Genomic DNA, 14,763 nt, shown 5'->3' with positions numbered 1-14,763 from the left:
GGGGACGGCTGTGCCATACCGCCCTTTTATAACAGGCGGAGAGAAGGACTCTGCTCCCTGCTCCCCCTCCGTATTATTCTGAGTGGTCTCACCCGGGCCGGGCCGGGGAGCGGGGCGCACACGTGGGCCGCGCCGTGCCGCGCAGGTGAGGCCCAGCGGGTCCCGCTGTTCCCGGGCTGGGCGGCACTGCCCCTATTCCCGCAGGCTGCACGCAGCGGCCGCCGGCGTGGGCAGCCCTGCCAGGGGAGGACAGCGGGCCCGGCCCGACTCAGCCTCCCCGCCCTGTGCGGTCGCGGCTTTACGCGGAGGGCCCCGTGCCCCCCGGAGGGGTTAGGTCCTGGCTGGGCTTTCCCGTGCTCCCGAAGGAACGGGTGTCCCAGAGGGCGGCGGGCGGCGGCCTCAGACCCGGCTCCTCCGTTTGTGGCGCGTTTAAAGCCGGAAGGCCGTAGGTGGTGCTTTGTAGTGAGGGATTGCTGTAACGCCGGGGATTCACGCTCCCGGCTGTACGGCGAGGCGGGCTGCGCCCGTGTCACTCCGCGGCCTTTTCGTGCCCCTAGGATGCCGTGCTGCGGTGGTTGATGGCCGTGTGGGCTCGGCACGCCGCCCGCTGGGGCTGCCTGCTGAGCACGGCCCGTGCTGCTGCTGAGCTTCCTCGGAGGCTCAGGGGTGGCGGCTGCCCCGCACGGGCCTGCCGTGAGTTGGCCCGTCTGGCTGTGCTGCCCGCTGGAAAGGAGGCGGCTCTGTGCGGACTGCAGGGGTACAGGCAGCTGTCCGCAGGGAGCTGTTCCCCGCCCGACAGCGCCAAGGATGCAGCCTTCTCCTCTCCCCAAAGTAACCTGCCTTCAGTGCAACAGGAACAAGCAAAACCAGAAATATTGCCTGACCTGAATGCAAAAATACTGGATGAAGGTAAGAGGCTTTAAGGGATATAATTTCTCCCGAATCCTCAATTAATGTTTTCAGTATGCTGTGCTTCAACCCCAACTGGGTTCTCCTTTTTTGCCCTGTTTGCCTCAAATATGTATCTGTGGTTCCTGACTTTCACTTCTGATTAGCTCCATAGTTAATTCAGATAGTAATGGTCGATGTAGCATGCAAAGAATACCTTTAAAGTGAGATAAAGGTATAATGTTTTGGGTAGAAATGTAGGTCTGGAGCTGCTGTTTGAAGGAGTTTTCATAACCCTACCTGCATATGTTTGCCTTTCCCTCACAGATGTGGTGGTACAAACTAAAGGGTTTTGAGTTGGGTTTTTTTGGGCGTTTGGTTTTGGTGTTTTTTTAAATTTTTTTTTTTTTTTTTTTTTTTTTTTGTTTGTTTGTTTGTTTTGTTTTGGAATTTTTGTTTGTTTCGGTTTGGGGTTTTTTTTTTTGCTTTTTTTGTTTTGTTTTTTGTTTGGTTTAGCTTTTTTTTGTTTGGTTTGGTTTTTTGTTTTGGGGTTTTTTTGTTTGGTTGTTTTTTTGTTTTGTTTTGTTGGGTTTTTTTTTTATTTTGAGTGAGCCTGGGAGATAGCACGCCTGAAGCAGCTCACACTCCGCGGTTTGAGGAATCAGGGAGGACCAACAGGAGGCAGTGGTGTGAAGCCTCCTTAAGCGCTGCTCTGACGAGAAATGCTCACCCAACTGTCTTCTGAGGAAAGGACACCAAAGGAGATAAATGCAGTGGCGCCTTGGTGTTGTTGCCCTGAGGAAATTTACTCACTTTTTACCCCTACTTTTACGTCTAAAAAAATTATAATGTTTCCATCCTTTCACATTACTTTGGGTATGCTGAGGAAACTTGCTCTGAATTACTGAGCAGCTTTGTATGTTCAGATTCTGCTTTGAGCCCAGCCAGCCTGGATTATACAGAGCTTATTTTTTGGGGTGGCTCAGACCTGCATCAGAGATCTATGTGTGTGTAGCTGGTTCTGAAACAGTGCTGCACCAAAGTGATGGGTCAGCCAGCTGGTAGGTGGCTGCACCTGTGATGCAGTTATCCACTTGCTAGATTTTTATCTACCAGCAGCTGACTGGAGAATGTGTGTGTGTGTGGCATTTTGCCCAGTTGTCAGTCTGTATTATCACATAACATAATTGATAATTTTGGGGGGTTTTGGTAACTCGAAGTATGATTCCCAATAGGAAGTGTAAGGACCTTAAAGTGGCAATAAAAGACATGCATGCATGTGGAATGGACTTAATTGTATATTGGTTCCGTCCTCAACAAGTTGAAAAAAGCCACTTGATATTCCTATAGATTCCTAGAGAGTTCCTGTTCCATGTGTAAATGTTGCTGAAAACATTTTACTGTGCTTTTGTTTCTGAGGCTATGAGAAAAAGACAAGAGCTTCAACAGCTATCAAGCTAGTCTGTGCAACTCTTCCTGAAGCATTAGGCACATCCTAATTACTTTGGAATTATTTGTAGTAGGATTCTGGTGTGCCTTTGTTTCTTGACTTGTAAGAGTGTTGCCCTGGTCTTTCAGAAGCCATTATACAAAGGTATAGAGCACTGAAAATCCCCTTCCCAAAGAGTTTATAATCAGGGCATCTGATCAGTAATCAAGCTGATGATTGATGTGGATGCTAGCAGCTAGCCTGCAAACAGCAATCTTAATCTTGCTGCTGTGAGTTCCTACCTGTGGAAAAATAGATCTATTTGGAGAATTTGTTTTTTAAAGACATTGAGTTCTGTGACTTGGAACACTTAGGGGAAAACAAGCCTAATGATGTTCCCTTTGAAACCTTAGTGAGTAGGAAGTTATTCCTTTTGCTGTTTGAGATAGTGGCAGTCAGCTGCCTTTCTGTAATGGATAAGACATAATAGCTTGGCTGGAGTTGGCTGTGAAATACATTGAAAGTTAAAACAGCTGCATTTCAGGCATCATATTCAGGAGAGCCACAAAGTAGTGGGCTGGTCAGGTTATGAAAAATAATCTTGGCAGTAGCCTTCTATCTGGCTGTGATCAGGCAAGAATGCATTTGTGAAGACATGAAAGACAATCCTTTTCCAGAGGGTGATTTGATCTCCTGTCTGCAGTGTCTAGGCAGCAGACTGAAGGCAGGCTTGCTAGGTACTGCTCTCAGATTTGGCCGTATGAGTAAAAGTTGATGGGCAGTGACCAGTAGATGGAACAGAGGCAAAAACTCGGAGTAGAGTCTATGTTTTTATGTTTTCAAATAATAGGCTGGTTGTTTATCACATGGCACAGTGTTCCTGCATTTTGGACAGGATTTTAAGAGATGTGTATAGCATTTGGTGGGAGCAGGTTTGTCTTTCACAAAATGCATTTGGGTTTTCTGTATTTGTTTCTCAGCCTGGGATGACATCCCACCTTCATCTGCTTTGGAAGTGATTTCTGAGGAAGAAGCTGTACAGATCATTGCAGAACCACTTCTTCCCATTCAGTCTACCACGCTCCGAGATTATGTTGATCACTCAGAAACCCTTGCCAAACTTGTCCACCTAGGTACGTGTGATTTTGTTTGTGTGCTCTGCCTATGGCAGGAGCTTTGCAGATCCTGTAATTTGTGCTTTGCTCTTACTGGTTACCTTGTAAATTTGAAAATGGGAGCAGTGACCAATCGTAAAAAGCTGCAGAATGTTATTCAGGGTAAATTGACAAAAAGAGGGGAGTGTGTCACTAGCAATGCCATACTACTGGGAAACAAAGCTGGCTGGTGTTAGTCCCTCAGTGCTGTGTTAGAAGGAGGCGTCTCCCACAGCTTCAGGAGGTGGGGATCACTCTGTAATTTAATTGGTCTTTCTTCTTTTGGGCTGGTTAAAATGCTTTAAGTTGCTGCAAAACAAGCTGCAGCTCTTCATCCTTGGAAGGAAGGAAAGAGAATGGTTGCTATGCATAACATTAGGAGTGAGGCACAGCACACTGGAGAGGCAAGAGAGAAGGGATTGACAAGAACTTTCCTTGTCAACAAAAAACACTTGGACTACAGAGATGCCCAAGTTCAAGCTTTCTCACCGCCTTGTTGCCCAGACATGCAAGGAAGACTAGAAAGAGGTTGGAAGAGGTTGGAGAAATTAATATTTGAGAGGGGATATCTGTCCCCATGTAGTAAGAAATTGTCATGTGTGAGTCAGTATACAAAGTCACTTCACTGCAAAAATGTCATCTTCCCTTTTATAACAGATTTGGAAATTCCATGCGCACATACTTCTGTGCAACAAGAGCAGGTCTCTAAATGTGGCACATGCAGGTTTCACTGCAAAGGTCTTTCTTCAAAAAATAAACTCAGCAAAAGCTTCTAAAATGACTGCTTATTTTATCTGGAGTCTTTCCACAATATACAAGGTATAGCCTTGCTGTGTTGAGTAATTAAAGTATGCAAAATCAGTGCAAAAAATTGAGTAGTCTATAAATTCCAGCATGCCTTTGGGAAACACTTAGAGAAAGCAGAGTCTGTGTTTAATTAAAACAACTTTTAATTTTGTTTGTTGTAGGAGTTGACTTATCCCAAGTGGAGAAACGTCAAAAGGCAGGTCAGCTCTTACTGACCTTGGACTTTGAAAAAGATGTAAAAAAAATACTTCTGTTTCTTAAGGATGTGGGTGTAGAAGACAATCAACTAGGACCATTCCTGACCAAAAATCCATACATCCTTGGTGAAGATCTGGAAGATTTAGAAACCAGGTAAGCCTTTCAAGTAGTAGCAGGGTGTTAAGCCCCTTGGCTTGAAGATCTGGTTTCCCAATTGGTTTAACCTTGTCTGAAGAAACCTGTGCTGCCTGCTGCCTCCTTTCTTACCCTGGTTGCATATTCTTGTGCCTCCCCATCTGTTGGCACTAATGTGTGATGGTATCATAAGTCAACACCTTCATCCACCTGAAAACTGCCTATTAACAAATTTTACTGCCTGTCTCTGTCTCTCTGCCACAGAGGAAGCAGCTTGCCATCTTAGGCCACTTGCATTACTTGTGTCAGCTTTCTTTCCAAAATGACATCCCTGAGGCTTTACATAAATTTGTAGAACAATATTAAACTCTTCAGTCACAATTTGAAACCTCATGAATTCAGCAATCAAAGAAGCAGACCAGATTTCTTCCGTGTTGACATCTAATAGCAGCAGGAGGTTTTGGTGACTTTTTTTTCTGTTGTCCAACTGAAACTCGGCACAACACTATGATGAACTAATTTGTGTGTGTGCGTTTGTTCATACTTGTATGGCCCTAAACTGTTCTTCAGTCCTTAAAATGAACTTTAATTTATAATATTATTCTTAATTCAATAGTTTTTTTCCAGAACAACTCATGTGTGTACCTATGTGCATGTTTAATGAACTCAAAACTTCCCAGTACTCCAGAGAAAAAGTCTGTCATCTTGGCTCTTGCATGTAGTAGAATTTCTGTCTGAAACAGAAATCTGAAAGTGCCAGTATTTAGAAACAGGCACACAAGTAGACTCTTGTATAACATAGACCTAACTTCTTTCTCCTCTGTTCTTTTAATCTTGTGTTCAATAAATGGCCTTTCAGAAACAATATCCAAAAAAATACCCTATGTCATTTTTCCAGAAGTAGTTTTGAATTTAGGTATCAGACCATACTGCTCTTCTGAATGCTCTTCTGAAAAGAGGTTTGGGATTTTTTTTTTTGTGATAAATATCCTAACTCTTCCATTAAGTCGGATTTTATTTCCAGTGACACTCCTGTGGCACTGGCTGATTAATAAGAAGGGGCTAAACAGAGCAATCCAATTTCTTCTTAATTTTCTGCAGTATGATTCTTCTGTAAGTTTGACACTGGTGAATGATTTCCTGCAAGCTTTAAAGTAAGTAAGTATGCTGTGAAGGCTGTGAAGTGAGTGTGTCTCAAATAGCTGTCTTTTGAAAGCTGAGTATCACCTTTGCATAAACAGTTCGGTGCAGATGGACGTGGTATTGGTTACATCACTCTGGAATGTTTTATTGCTATGGATCCCATGTTGCCAGGAAACAAAACAAAATTTCAATAGGTTTGGCATTTGACTTCAGATAAACACTGTAAAAGTCAAAACATTCCATAATTCCTAACAATTTTGACAGTTGCAAATCAGTGTCTGTACTGCAGCTGCACCAGATGCTTTGTTTTATGCTGGTGTTAATGATGACTTAAAACTGTTAACATGCTACATGGAACTGCTGAGCCCTGTAGTGGAACGAGGGCTGACCTTGGTGCCAGCACTCACAGATGTATCTCAAGCTTTGGCCAGGTTGGATAGTTGTGTTCCTTTAATATTCCAGTTTCTACAGTCAGGTTACTACAATCTTCCATCCCTCTTTTAAGTTTCTTGCCTTTCCAGGAAGAAACGCTTCAAGTGTGAATCTTAATGACTTGTTAACAGAAAAGAAAGGGAATCAGGACAGCCAAAAGGTTTGATTTTTAATCAGCTCATTTAGCTGTTTCTGGGATGCCTGGAAGCTGTGCCAGTTCCATTGTCATTGTCTGGAGCCTAGGGTGCTACCTTCTGTGTTGGGGTGCCTGCTCAGTTAGGAAATTGTCCTCTAGAGCTTGTTTTTATATCTTCCATCTGGGAGTTTTTGGCTTTGATAACTTAATTTCTGAGGATTTGTGGAAAGAGGGAAGTTGAGTGACTGGAAGGTAATTTTATTTTTTTTCTCTCCACAAGACATGGCTTAACAGATAGCCCATTTTTTGCTGAATATATGCTTCTGCAGAATATTCTGCAACCCATTTATTATCTTAATTACTACCAGATAAGGCAATTATTGTATGCTCTAAGTTGATCTGACTGCAAATACTTCTCATCTTGCAACTACTCTCATCTATAACCAGAGGAAGCCTCTCCAAATTGTAGTTTAGTTGTTTAGTACATGGTAGTATGTGGATTAATTGTGTCTCTTTACTTGGTGTGCTGTATTTCTCCTCTTCAAGCATTTTTTTCTGGGAGCTGTGGTAATCATCAGTATACTGCAAGTGGGACTTGAAATAAGATTTCACTTTCACTGAAATCAAAGTTTGGAAAAAGTTTTGACTTGGAAAGAAGGAAGGAAAGCAAGCTCTGTTAAATATCAAAACTTTAGTCAACTCCTCTTGCTTTCTGACAACCAGATGTTTGGCAGACACAACTTCAGCTGATGTAGAAATGTCTTTTTCGACAATATCTCTACACACAGCATCCTTGTATGATATTTCTACTCCAATGCTATTGGCAAAACAGGAGTGTATGAGGTATAGGACTCTGTTCTTTCAGCAGTAGAAATGGAATTCATTAAAATAGCAAAAGGCTGTATATATCTTCTTGTCCATACCCTATTAATGTGTTTGCAGTCTAGGAGACAGACTGGTAGTTAACTGTAGGTTAACATAGTTATCTGCTTAAGTGCAGCTGGAAGGAATTAAAATCTGTCTTCAGTATTGACATTCTGCTCTGAGGTTTATTTTACTTCTAATTAATTGGAAGGGAGGGTATTTTGCTTTTACGATAACTGCAGATTTCACCTTAATTATTTTTGGCAGGGTTGCATGTTAATGCTAGAACATCTGTCCATTTATAAGATATCACTGAGGAATTTAAGTGATCACTGAATAAATGGAGGCAATATAATTTTCATCACTGGATTTTATTTTGTTTTTGTTCTCTTTCTAGAGTGGCTTACCTAAAATCAAAAAAATTTGGTAAGTCAGAAATTGCTCAGATGGTCTCAAGAGCTCCGTATTTGCTGTTGTTTTCAGTGGAAAGATTGGATAACAGATTGGGTTTCTTCAAAAATGAACTTGGTCTCAGTGTAAAAAAGGTAAAGACTGAAGTGTTCAGGTATTTTGTTAGTGACAGTTGTAAGGCCTTGCAATGTGAATTCTCCAAAGTGTTTGGAGATTATCAACAAATATTGTGTTAACATCAGTAATGTCACTAGAGGGTTATAGGTAACATGGTTTTAACTGTCTATGGAAGTGATATGGACACCTGACATTCAGAGGACCTGAAGTACATTTTCTGAAGGCGACCTGCTACAGGTTATTATCAAATAAGCATGTGTATGTCCAGTTCTGTTATTTGAGGTGGGTCAGAGGACTGAATTAATTACTGAAACAGCAAGCAGCTCTTTTAACTTCTGGAAGAGTATTTGGTGCTCTTCATCTCTTCAGGATACTTCAACGTACTTAAAGAATTTTGAAAATAGTCTAATTTGTGAGTATCTTATCAAGATAAATGCCAAATCATATGCTCAGCTCACCAAGAGTGACTTCTGTGTTTGCTCATGGGTGCATACCATATTACATGCTTAGTGGGTATTCAGCACCTTGCTTTGAATCTTCAGGGCAGGTAGTAGCTGGACTTGCCTGGAGTAAGTGGGCAGTGTTAGTTGTGTCCTGCAGTAGGTGGGGATTGCAATGAATACCAAATTCCGAGTGGAATTTTGGGTTCTTCTGTTAGCTGAACAGTCAGAGCTGCTACAGTGCCCTGTTGCTGGCCTTTCCATATTTGAGGTGAGACATCTTCTCGGAAAAAGGTTTAGCCATCACCTTGTACTCAGGGTGGACTACAAGTAATCAGACACTTCAGGGTATGTGGAGTATTTCTTGTAGTGCTGTTACACTAACCAGATTCAGAATTTAGCTCCACTGCCACTAAAAAACCCTTTTATAGCTTCCATTGGGTAGTGTGTTGTTTACTTTTTTAAAAAAGATGGGAAGAAACAACGTGAGGGCTAAGAGAAATTGGGCACTTGAGCATACTTTTGATGCATGCTTTTACTCCCTCTTCCTATCAGCTTTACAATTGTATTATTTTTTGTTTTCTACAAGAACATATTTGAGTAATGTTTTGCGTCTTAACATACAAATTTCACACAAATTCATCTTTGGCGTAGAGATATAATGAAATACAAAATGAAATTTAAAAAAAAAGTTTATATAGGATCTTTCTTTTGAAGCCTTCCATAAAATTCATTAATTTATGTGTTTTTTCTGATTGTAGACAAAGGATCTGGTAGTTCGTCTTCCAAGGCTACTGACTGGCAAACTAGAGCCTGTAAAAGAAAATCTTCAGGTGAGCTTATGAATAGATATTAAAAGTGTATATAGTTGAAGAGTTGTCAGGAGATATAATTCTTGTAGGGGATTGTGTACAGAAAGAATTTAATTAAATAGTTTTGGTGGTGAAATAAAGTAACTATTAAACCATGTATTTTCCTCTATAGCATGCATTCTTACTCAATGCATGGAGCATTACCTTGTTCTCTCTTCTACTCTGATGCATTGCCTTCCTGCCAAAAGTTGCTATATGATGACATAAATGGTTACCCATTTTTTAATGAGTAGAAAAATACTCAGTCTTTTTTTTCCTCCCCTTAATTATTATGGTTTTTTGCTAACTTGGGATTGTCCATGAGTATTTAGGAGCAAGAAATGTGCAGTTGATTATTTTTCTCCTGGCAGGTAACTAGCCTGCCAAAATGTGCATTTGACACCTATTGTCTGATAGCAGATGGTCGTTATTAACAACTGTTGGGTAAATAACTTCAAACCCATGGGGATTCCTTTCCCTTTTGAAAATGTAAGTGTATTGCTTTAATTACTGTGCTGTAAGGCCATCAAGGCCAAACAGCATGATGTAGTGTAACAATTTGTGAAATTCCATTATTCTATAGCAAATAACTATAAATCAAAATGTATAATTTTCAGACAGACTCACTGTTCTGAAACTATTAAACTCTAGAAGTCTTGCAATCTGAAATGTGTGTGTGGTAAGGGAGGAAACTGGAAAGTAGCAGACTGTTCTAATTAATAGTGCTTTCTTTTAAACACACATTGTTTCCACAGGCTAGGGAGCCATTATTATAATGAATGTGTTTTTGAGGTCTTTAGTTCTATGTGACTATCTTGTTTATCCACCAAGAAATACAGCATAGCACCTCTATTTTTAAAATGTGTGAGAAAGGGAAAGAAAGGAAGGATTTTTAGGTCCCCACTGTTGGAATCTACTAATTCTTAAAAGCTCAAGCTTTTCAGGGGGTTGGATTCAGAATCTGTGTTCAGACCTGTATGTCCTAAAGTGGTAGTGGGAGGACAGTACTTGGAAAGTGACATCACATACCAACAGTTCAGAAGTGATGAGGTTGTATCTCTCATTCTGCATGGACTGTTATTTAGAAACAAGTACAGTAGCTGATCTTGGTTGTTGTAAGATACCAGTCATGGACGAAATGTGCTGAAGGATTGCTTAGTCCATCCTCTGAGGGTTTAATCAAGCACAATTAGAGATTCATTGACAGGGTAAAACCTGTCAAAGCTTTCATTACCACTGCCTATTGTGGGAATAATACATACTTTGTTGACTATTGCTGAGGCTTACGCAATAAGGATATTAGCATGTGTGGCCTAGAGAGTTATTGAATATTAAACATGTTTGCTGTCAGACTGAGTGCAGTCAAAGCAAATTACACTTGAGCTCACTGATCATGTTGAGGGAGCTGTTCCATGTCACAGAGTAGAAGATAAAAGCTCAAGATTCTTGCCACAATTGCCTCTACAGTTGGCCCAGCTTTATCTCTGCAGTGATTTAACATGGGGTCTTAACTCCAGTTGTGTATCTTGATGCAGGAAGTTACCCCTGCCAGCTCAGGTCCATGGAAGATACTACTCATGTGCAAACACCTATTTCCATACTTGAATGCTGTCTCAGTTGATTGGTATTTTGTATGGTGCACAAATATTTATAAAACAGAAAAGCTGAAATAAGGAGTTGAAAGATCCGATTATAGTTGCCTCTAGAAACAGTTCCCTGTAAGGATTTGGAAGTCCTAAGGTAAATTCAAAACCCAGATTCTAAGCCCTCCCCTTCATATTTGACAAGCAGTTCTGGAAAAAAGCTGCAGTCTTGGCACATCAAACTGGGCAAACAAAAACACCACCTTCTTGCCAATTGAAGTACCTTAGTTTGATATGAAAGTTTGGTTGTGTTAGCTGGCAAGCACACCCACTTCAGGACTGAAAACAAGCTGCTTGTAAGTGTCACTGGAGGATAGAGAAATTACTGAGTTAACAGACACTCTTGTATGCTGAATTCTTTCTCAACAACTCAATGAATTGCTTGCCATTCTGCACTTTGGGAGGAGTGCTCATGATTTTATTGAAAAAATGTGTTTTGTTTTCCTTTTGGGAAATGATAATTGAAGTCAAGTCAGTCTCTGAAAAAGACATCTTACTTTAGACTTTATTGAACTGTAGAATAAATCGAACACACTATGTGCTCTGCACATCTCTTTTAGGTTCAGCAGTCTTAAGTTGAAAACTATAGAAATTATACTCTCTATTTTAAAAAATATACCTTGAATACATTAACAAAAGTAGGCACTAGCTATTTGATTGCTGTGTTTTACAGAGCTCAACAGCTCCATAGGAAGAAAGTCTCCTGACAGCTTGGTATTGAAAATGATAAAGGACTCTTATAGGGGAGAATTTTTATGCTTTTAACTGCCATACATATGGAGATGTGGTTTTTTTGTTCATATCTCAGGCAAACTGAAAAATACATAACATTCACAGAAGTTATCTTTATTTTGGGGATATGTTACAAACAAATTACACTTTAATCTAGAACAATAAATAATTTGCATTGTCTGACTTGTGAAGAACTGAAGTGGCAGATATTTTTGTGGTTTGCATTCTTGTTGCTGTGTGAAAAAGAATAGAAGAATTTTGCATTAGTTTATTTCAGTGGTATGTTAAAATAAGCTGAGTTTGCTGTAGCTGACTTGCAAAGATAAAATTGTGCTCTTTTTCAGGTTTGTCAAATTGAACTTGGTTTTCAACGTAATGAAATTCAACAGATAGTGTGTAAAACTCCCAAGATTTTAACTGCAAGTAAAAAGAGACTCAAACAGACATTTGACTACTTACACAACATAATGGGCATTCCCCACCACATGCTTACTCGTTTTCCTCAGGTGAGCTGTTGATCTGGGAATAAAGGTGCTCTTGTCACAGCCACTTCACTAACGTGCTGAAGGTGGAGCCTTGCTCTGTGCAGAACACAAGTGAATTCTCCAGCTAGCCTGTGGCTTTTACTCTAATTAGGAAAACTTTTATTAGCAATCCAGAAACTTTTGAAGATTTCCGCTGGAACTGCTGCTTATTTTCCCTTAGCACATGTGACATCACTACCCACAGTCTTGTGATATTTAAGGTTTTTAACAGAGGTAGTCATGCTTATCTCTTGTGTGTTCATGCAAGAGAGATTACTGCCTGCTTAGGGATATGCTTGTCCTGAAATCTTACCTAAGAGACACAAGAGAAGACAGATTATGCAGAAGATCTGTTCATTAGATAACATTATATATATAAATATAAACATTTGTTTCAGCTTTGTCTACTTAAAAAATAATCTTTAGAAATTTTAGGATCTGAAAATACAGTGTAAAGGTAAGAGAAGTTCTGTCCATTAGACAATCATTAGATTATCATTGGTCTTCTTATTGCTGCAGCAATTGCTAAAATACTATGGGATTGAAAACAGATTTGTTTCTTGATTACTATTTTGGGGTTTTTTCTACCTCCTCATTACTGCTATTTCCTCACAAATTGAAAGCTAAAAGTGTTAGTCACTTCATTCAATGCCTAGATGCAGTTGCACTATCTTCTTACAAGCTAAAAATGAAAGCAGAAATTTCAACTTCTGAACTGCAGTAATTTTCTTTCTATAGCAAGTCTAGTAGAGAATCTAAGTGGCTAGAAAGCCAAAATTGCATGGGGAATAAAACTATTCCTGAGGATTTTGATTATCTTGCTATTTAATCTATCTTTACTTAACAAGGATGCTTGCGTTTATGCTCAGCTTTGTCACTTTGCCCTCCTTGATCTGTAAATGACCACAAGTTTTGCTCACTTCTTCTCAGTTGTCTTATTGTTGGCTTTATGGTGGTTCACCTCATTACTTTTCTTCCTTTTGTTTGGTAAGGTAAGTGGAGTGTTTCCTCTATTCCTTATTCTTGGCACAGTCTCTCCCTCTCTTTTCTGTTCTTCCCTTTCATCCTTGAAAACTGTGAATTCCAGGATACAGGTAGTGCACATCAGTCTATGTATGGTTGGGCCTTTAACTTGTGCCTTCACAAATACATATTTATCTCCATCTGTACTCACTTTTATCCTGATTGACAGTAATGTTAAAAATAGGAAGTATACAGGATTTTTTTTGTCAAATTCTCTCTGATGTTTCAGTTGCTCTTGTAACCATTCTGTCAGCTATAAATGGTGGTTAAGTGATTTTTTATTTTCTCCTGTATTTTGACTGCCTCTTAAAATTAAAGAGAAGCAGAGGAGGAACAGTAGTTTCGTTTTTCCCTCCTTGTTCAAATTAGTTTGCATCCTCATGGAACTCTTCTTCCATCAATGGAGTCTCTTTTTTAGTAAAATCTCTGCTTTCTGTAGCATTCATATTTTCATCATTATTGCCTCTATAGCATCTCTCTCTATTCAGTTGTACTGCTCAGGAATGAACTTAGATCTTTGCTTTTACGACTTAACTGTGCAACTCATCTTCCCCACTTCCCTCTCTTTTTAAATGTTCTGCTGATTTCTTTTGTGTTTCCCCTACCAGTGTTCTCATCTTCGACTGTCTAGATTTTTTTTTGTGGCAGGTATCTTCAAAGGTAGGCATTGCTGTGCAGCAGAAGACAAATGGTTGCTTTGAACCACCACACTGTGCCTTTTGGCCACATTATCAAGACGGGAATCACACCCACTCACCTCTGCCCTTGCCACTGTGCCAGTTTGTTATTTGCATTATGCCCTGTGGTCACCTCTTCATTTCTTCCTTGTAACAGTGGTTATTTGAATCTGTCTGATGCTAGAGGGAAAGTGCTCCCTGTTACTGAATGTCTCCACTGTCTGGGCTGTGATTACACAGTAATTACAAAGTAATATAGTTGTTATACAGAAACAACTCTCAAGCACATTAGGTTTTTTGTATCACTCCCTTGTTTTTATTGTGTATGTCAGCACATTGTATTGAAGTATTTATTTAGAGTTTAGATAATTTATATGTCAATGTAACCTACCTGATGTTTGACGTAAACTAAAGGAAAATAAGCGTATTATTTGTTTGCTTCCTAGAGCTTCAGTTTGTCTAAAAAATGCTCTAATTTTTGATGCCTCAGGGTCTGAAATTTAGACAACCTAAAAAATGGTTCCCTTTTTTCTTTCTTAGGTTTTCAACTCAAAGCTATTACGAATCAGAGAGAGGCATATGTTTCTTGCCTTCTTGGGAAGAGCCCAGTATGACCCAGCCCAGCCCAGCTACATCTCCCTGGATCAGCTGGTATCCCTGCCCGATGAGGTGTTTTGTACAGAGATTGCCAAAGCCTCTATGCAGGACTTCGAAAATTTCTTAAAAACACTTTGATTAGTAACACATGTAAAAAATTATAGAATTAAGTTGCAAAATAAACATACTTTATAAAACTATTTCCCTTTAAGGTCTCTTAACTTTTTAATTACTGGTTTAATATGTCATTGTTTATGAAGCATGTAGGATTTAAAGGCTTACAGTAATACTTACAGTAGCTTAAAAATGTATTTCAGGAGGATTGAGCCAATATGTTGATTGCTACTAATGCAAGCCTTGTAATTAATCACTAATTTAATTCAGAGTGGATGATGCAGCACATTAAGAGAAAGGTAAATTCAAATTCCTCTTTTTTTCTTTTGATAATGGCAGAATTTTGGGAGATTGGAAAACTGGCTAGTGACTTATTCCCTGTCTTGCCCTCTGTTATCTTCTCCTTTCACTCTCTTCCCCCAAAGTTAGAATAGCAAGATAGTGTGGT

General features: G+C 39.9%; 1 protein-coding gene across 1 annotated transcript; it reads left to right on the top strand.

Annotated features, from left to right (window-relative positions):
* The first annotated feature begins 71 nt into the window (after window positions 1–71).
* Window positions 72–14,401, top strand: MTERF3 (mitochondrial transcription termination factor 3). The gene is made up of 7 exons (XM_030943732.1): window positions 72–909; window positions 3,298–3,450; window positions 4,440–4,629; window positions 7,584–7,731; window positions 8,916–8,987; window positions 11,725–11,886; window positions 14,145–14,401. Exons 1-7 carry the CDS (start codon window positions 579–581, stop codon window positions 14,337–14,339), a joined length of 1,251 nt encoding a protein of 416 aa, XP_030799592.1. The 5' UTR covers window positions 72–578; the 3' UTR covers window positions 14,340–14,401.
* The last annotated feature ends 362 nt before the right edge of the window (window positions 14,402–14,763 follow it).

This window comes from Camarhynchus parvulus, chromosome 2 (genome assembly GCF_901933205.1).
Source record: "Camarhynchus parvulus chromosome 2, STF_HiC, whole genome shotgun sequence".
In the NCBI taxonomy this organism is placed as follows: Eukaryota; Metazoa; Chordata; class Aves; order Passeriformes; family Thraupidae; genus Camarhynchus; species Camarhynchus parvulus.
Note: the sequence above shows the minus strand (reverse complement) of the source record. Positions and strands in the feature narration are given on the sequence as shown.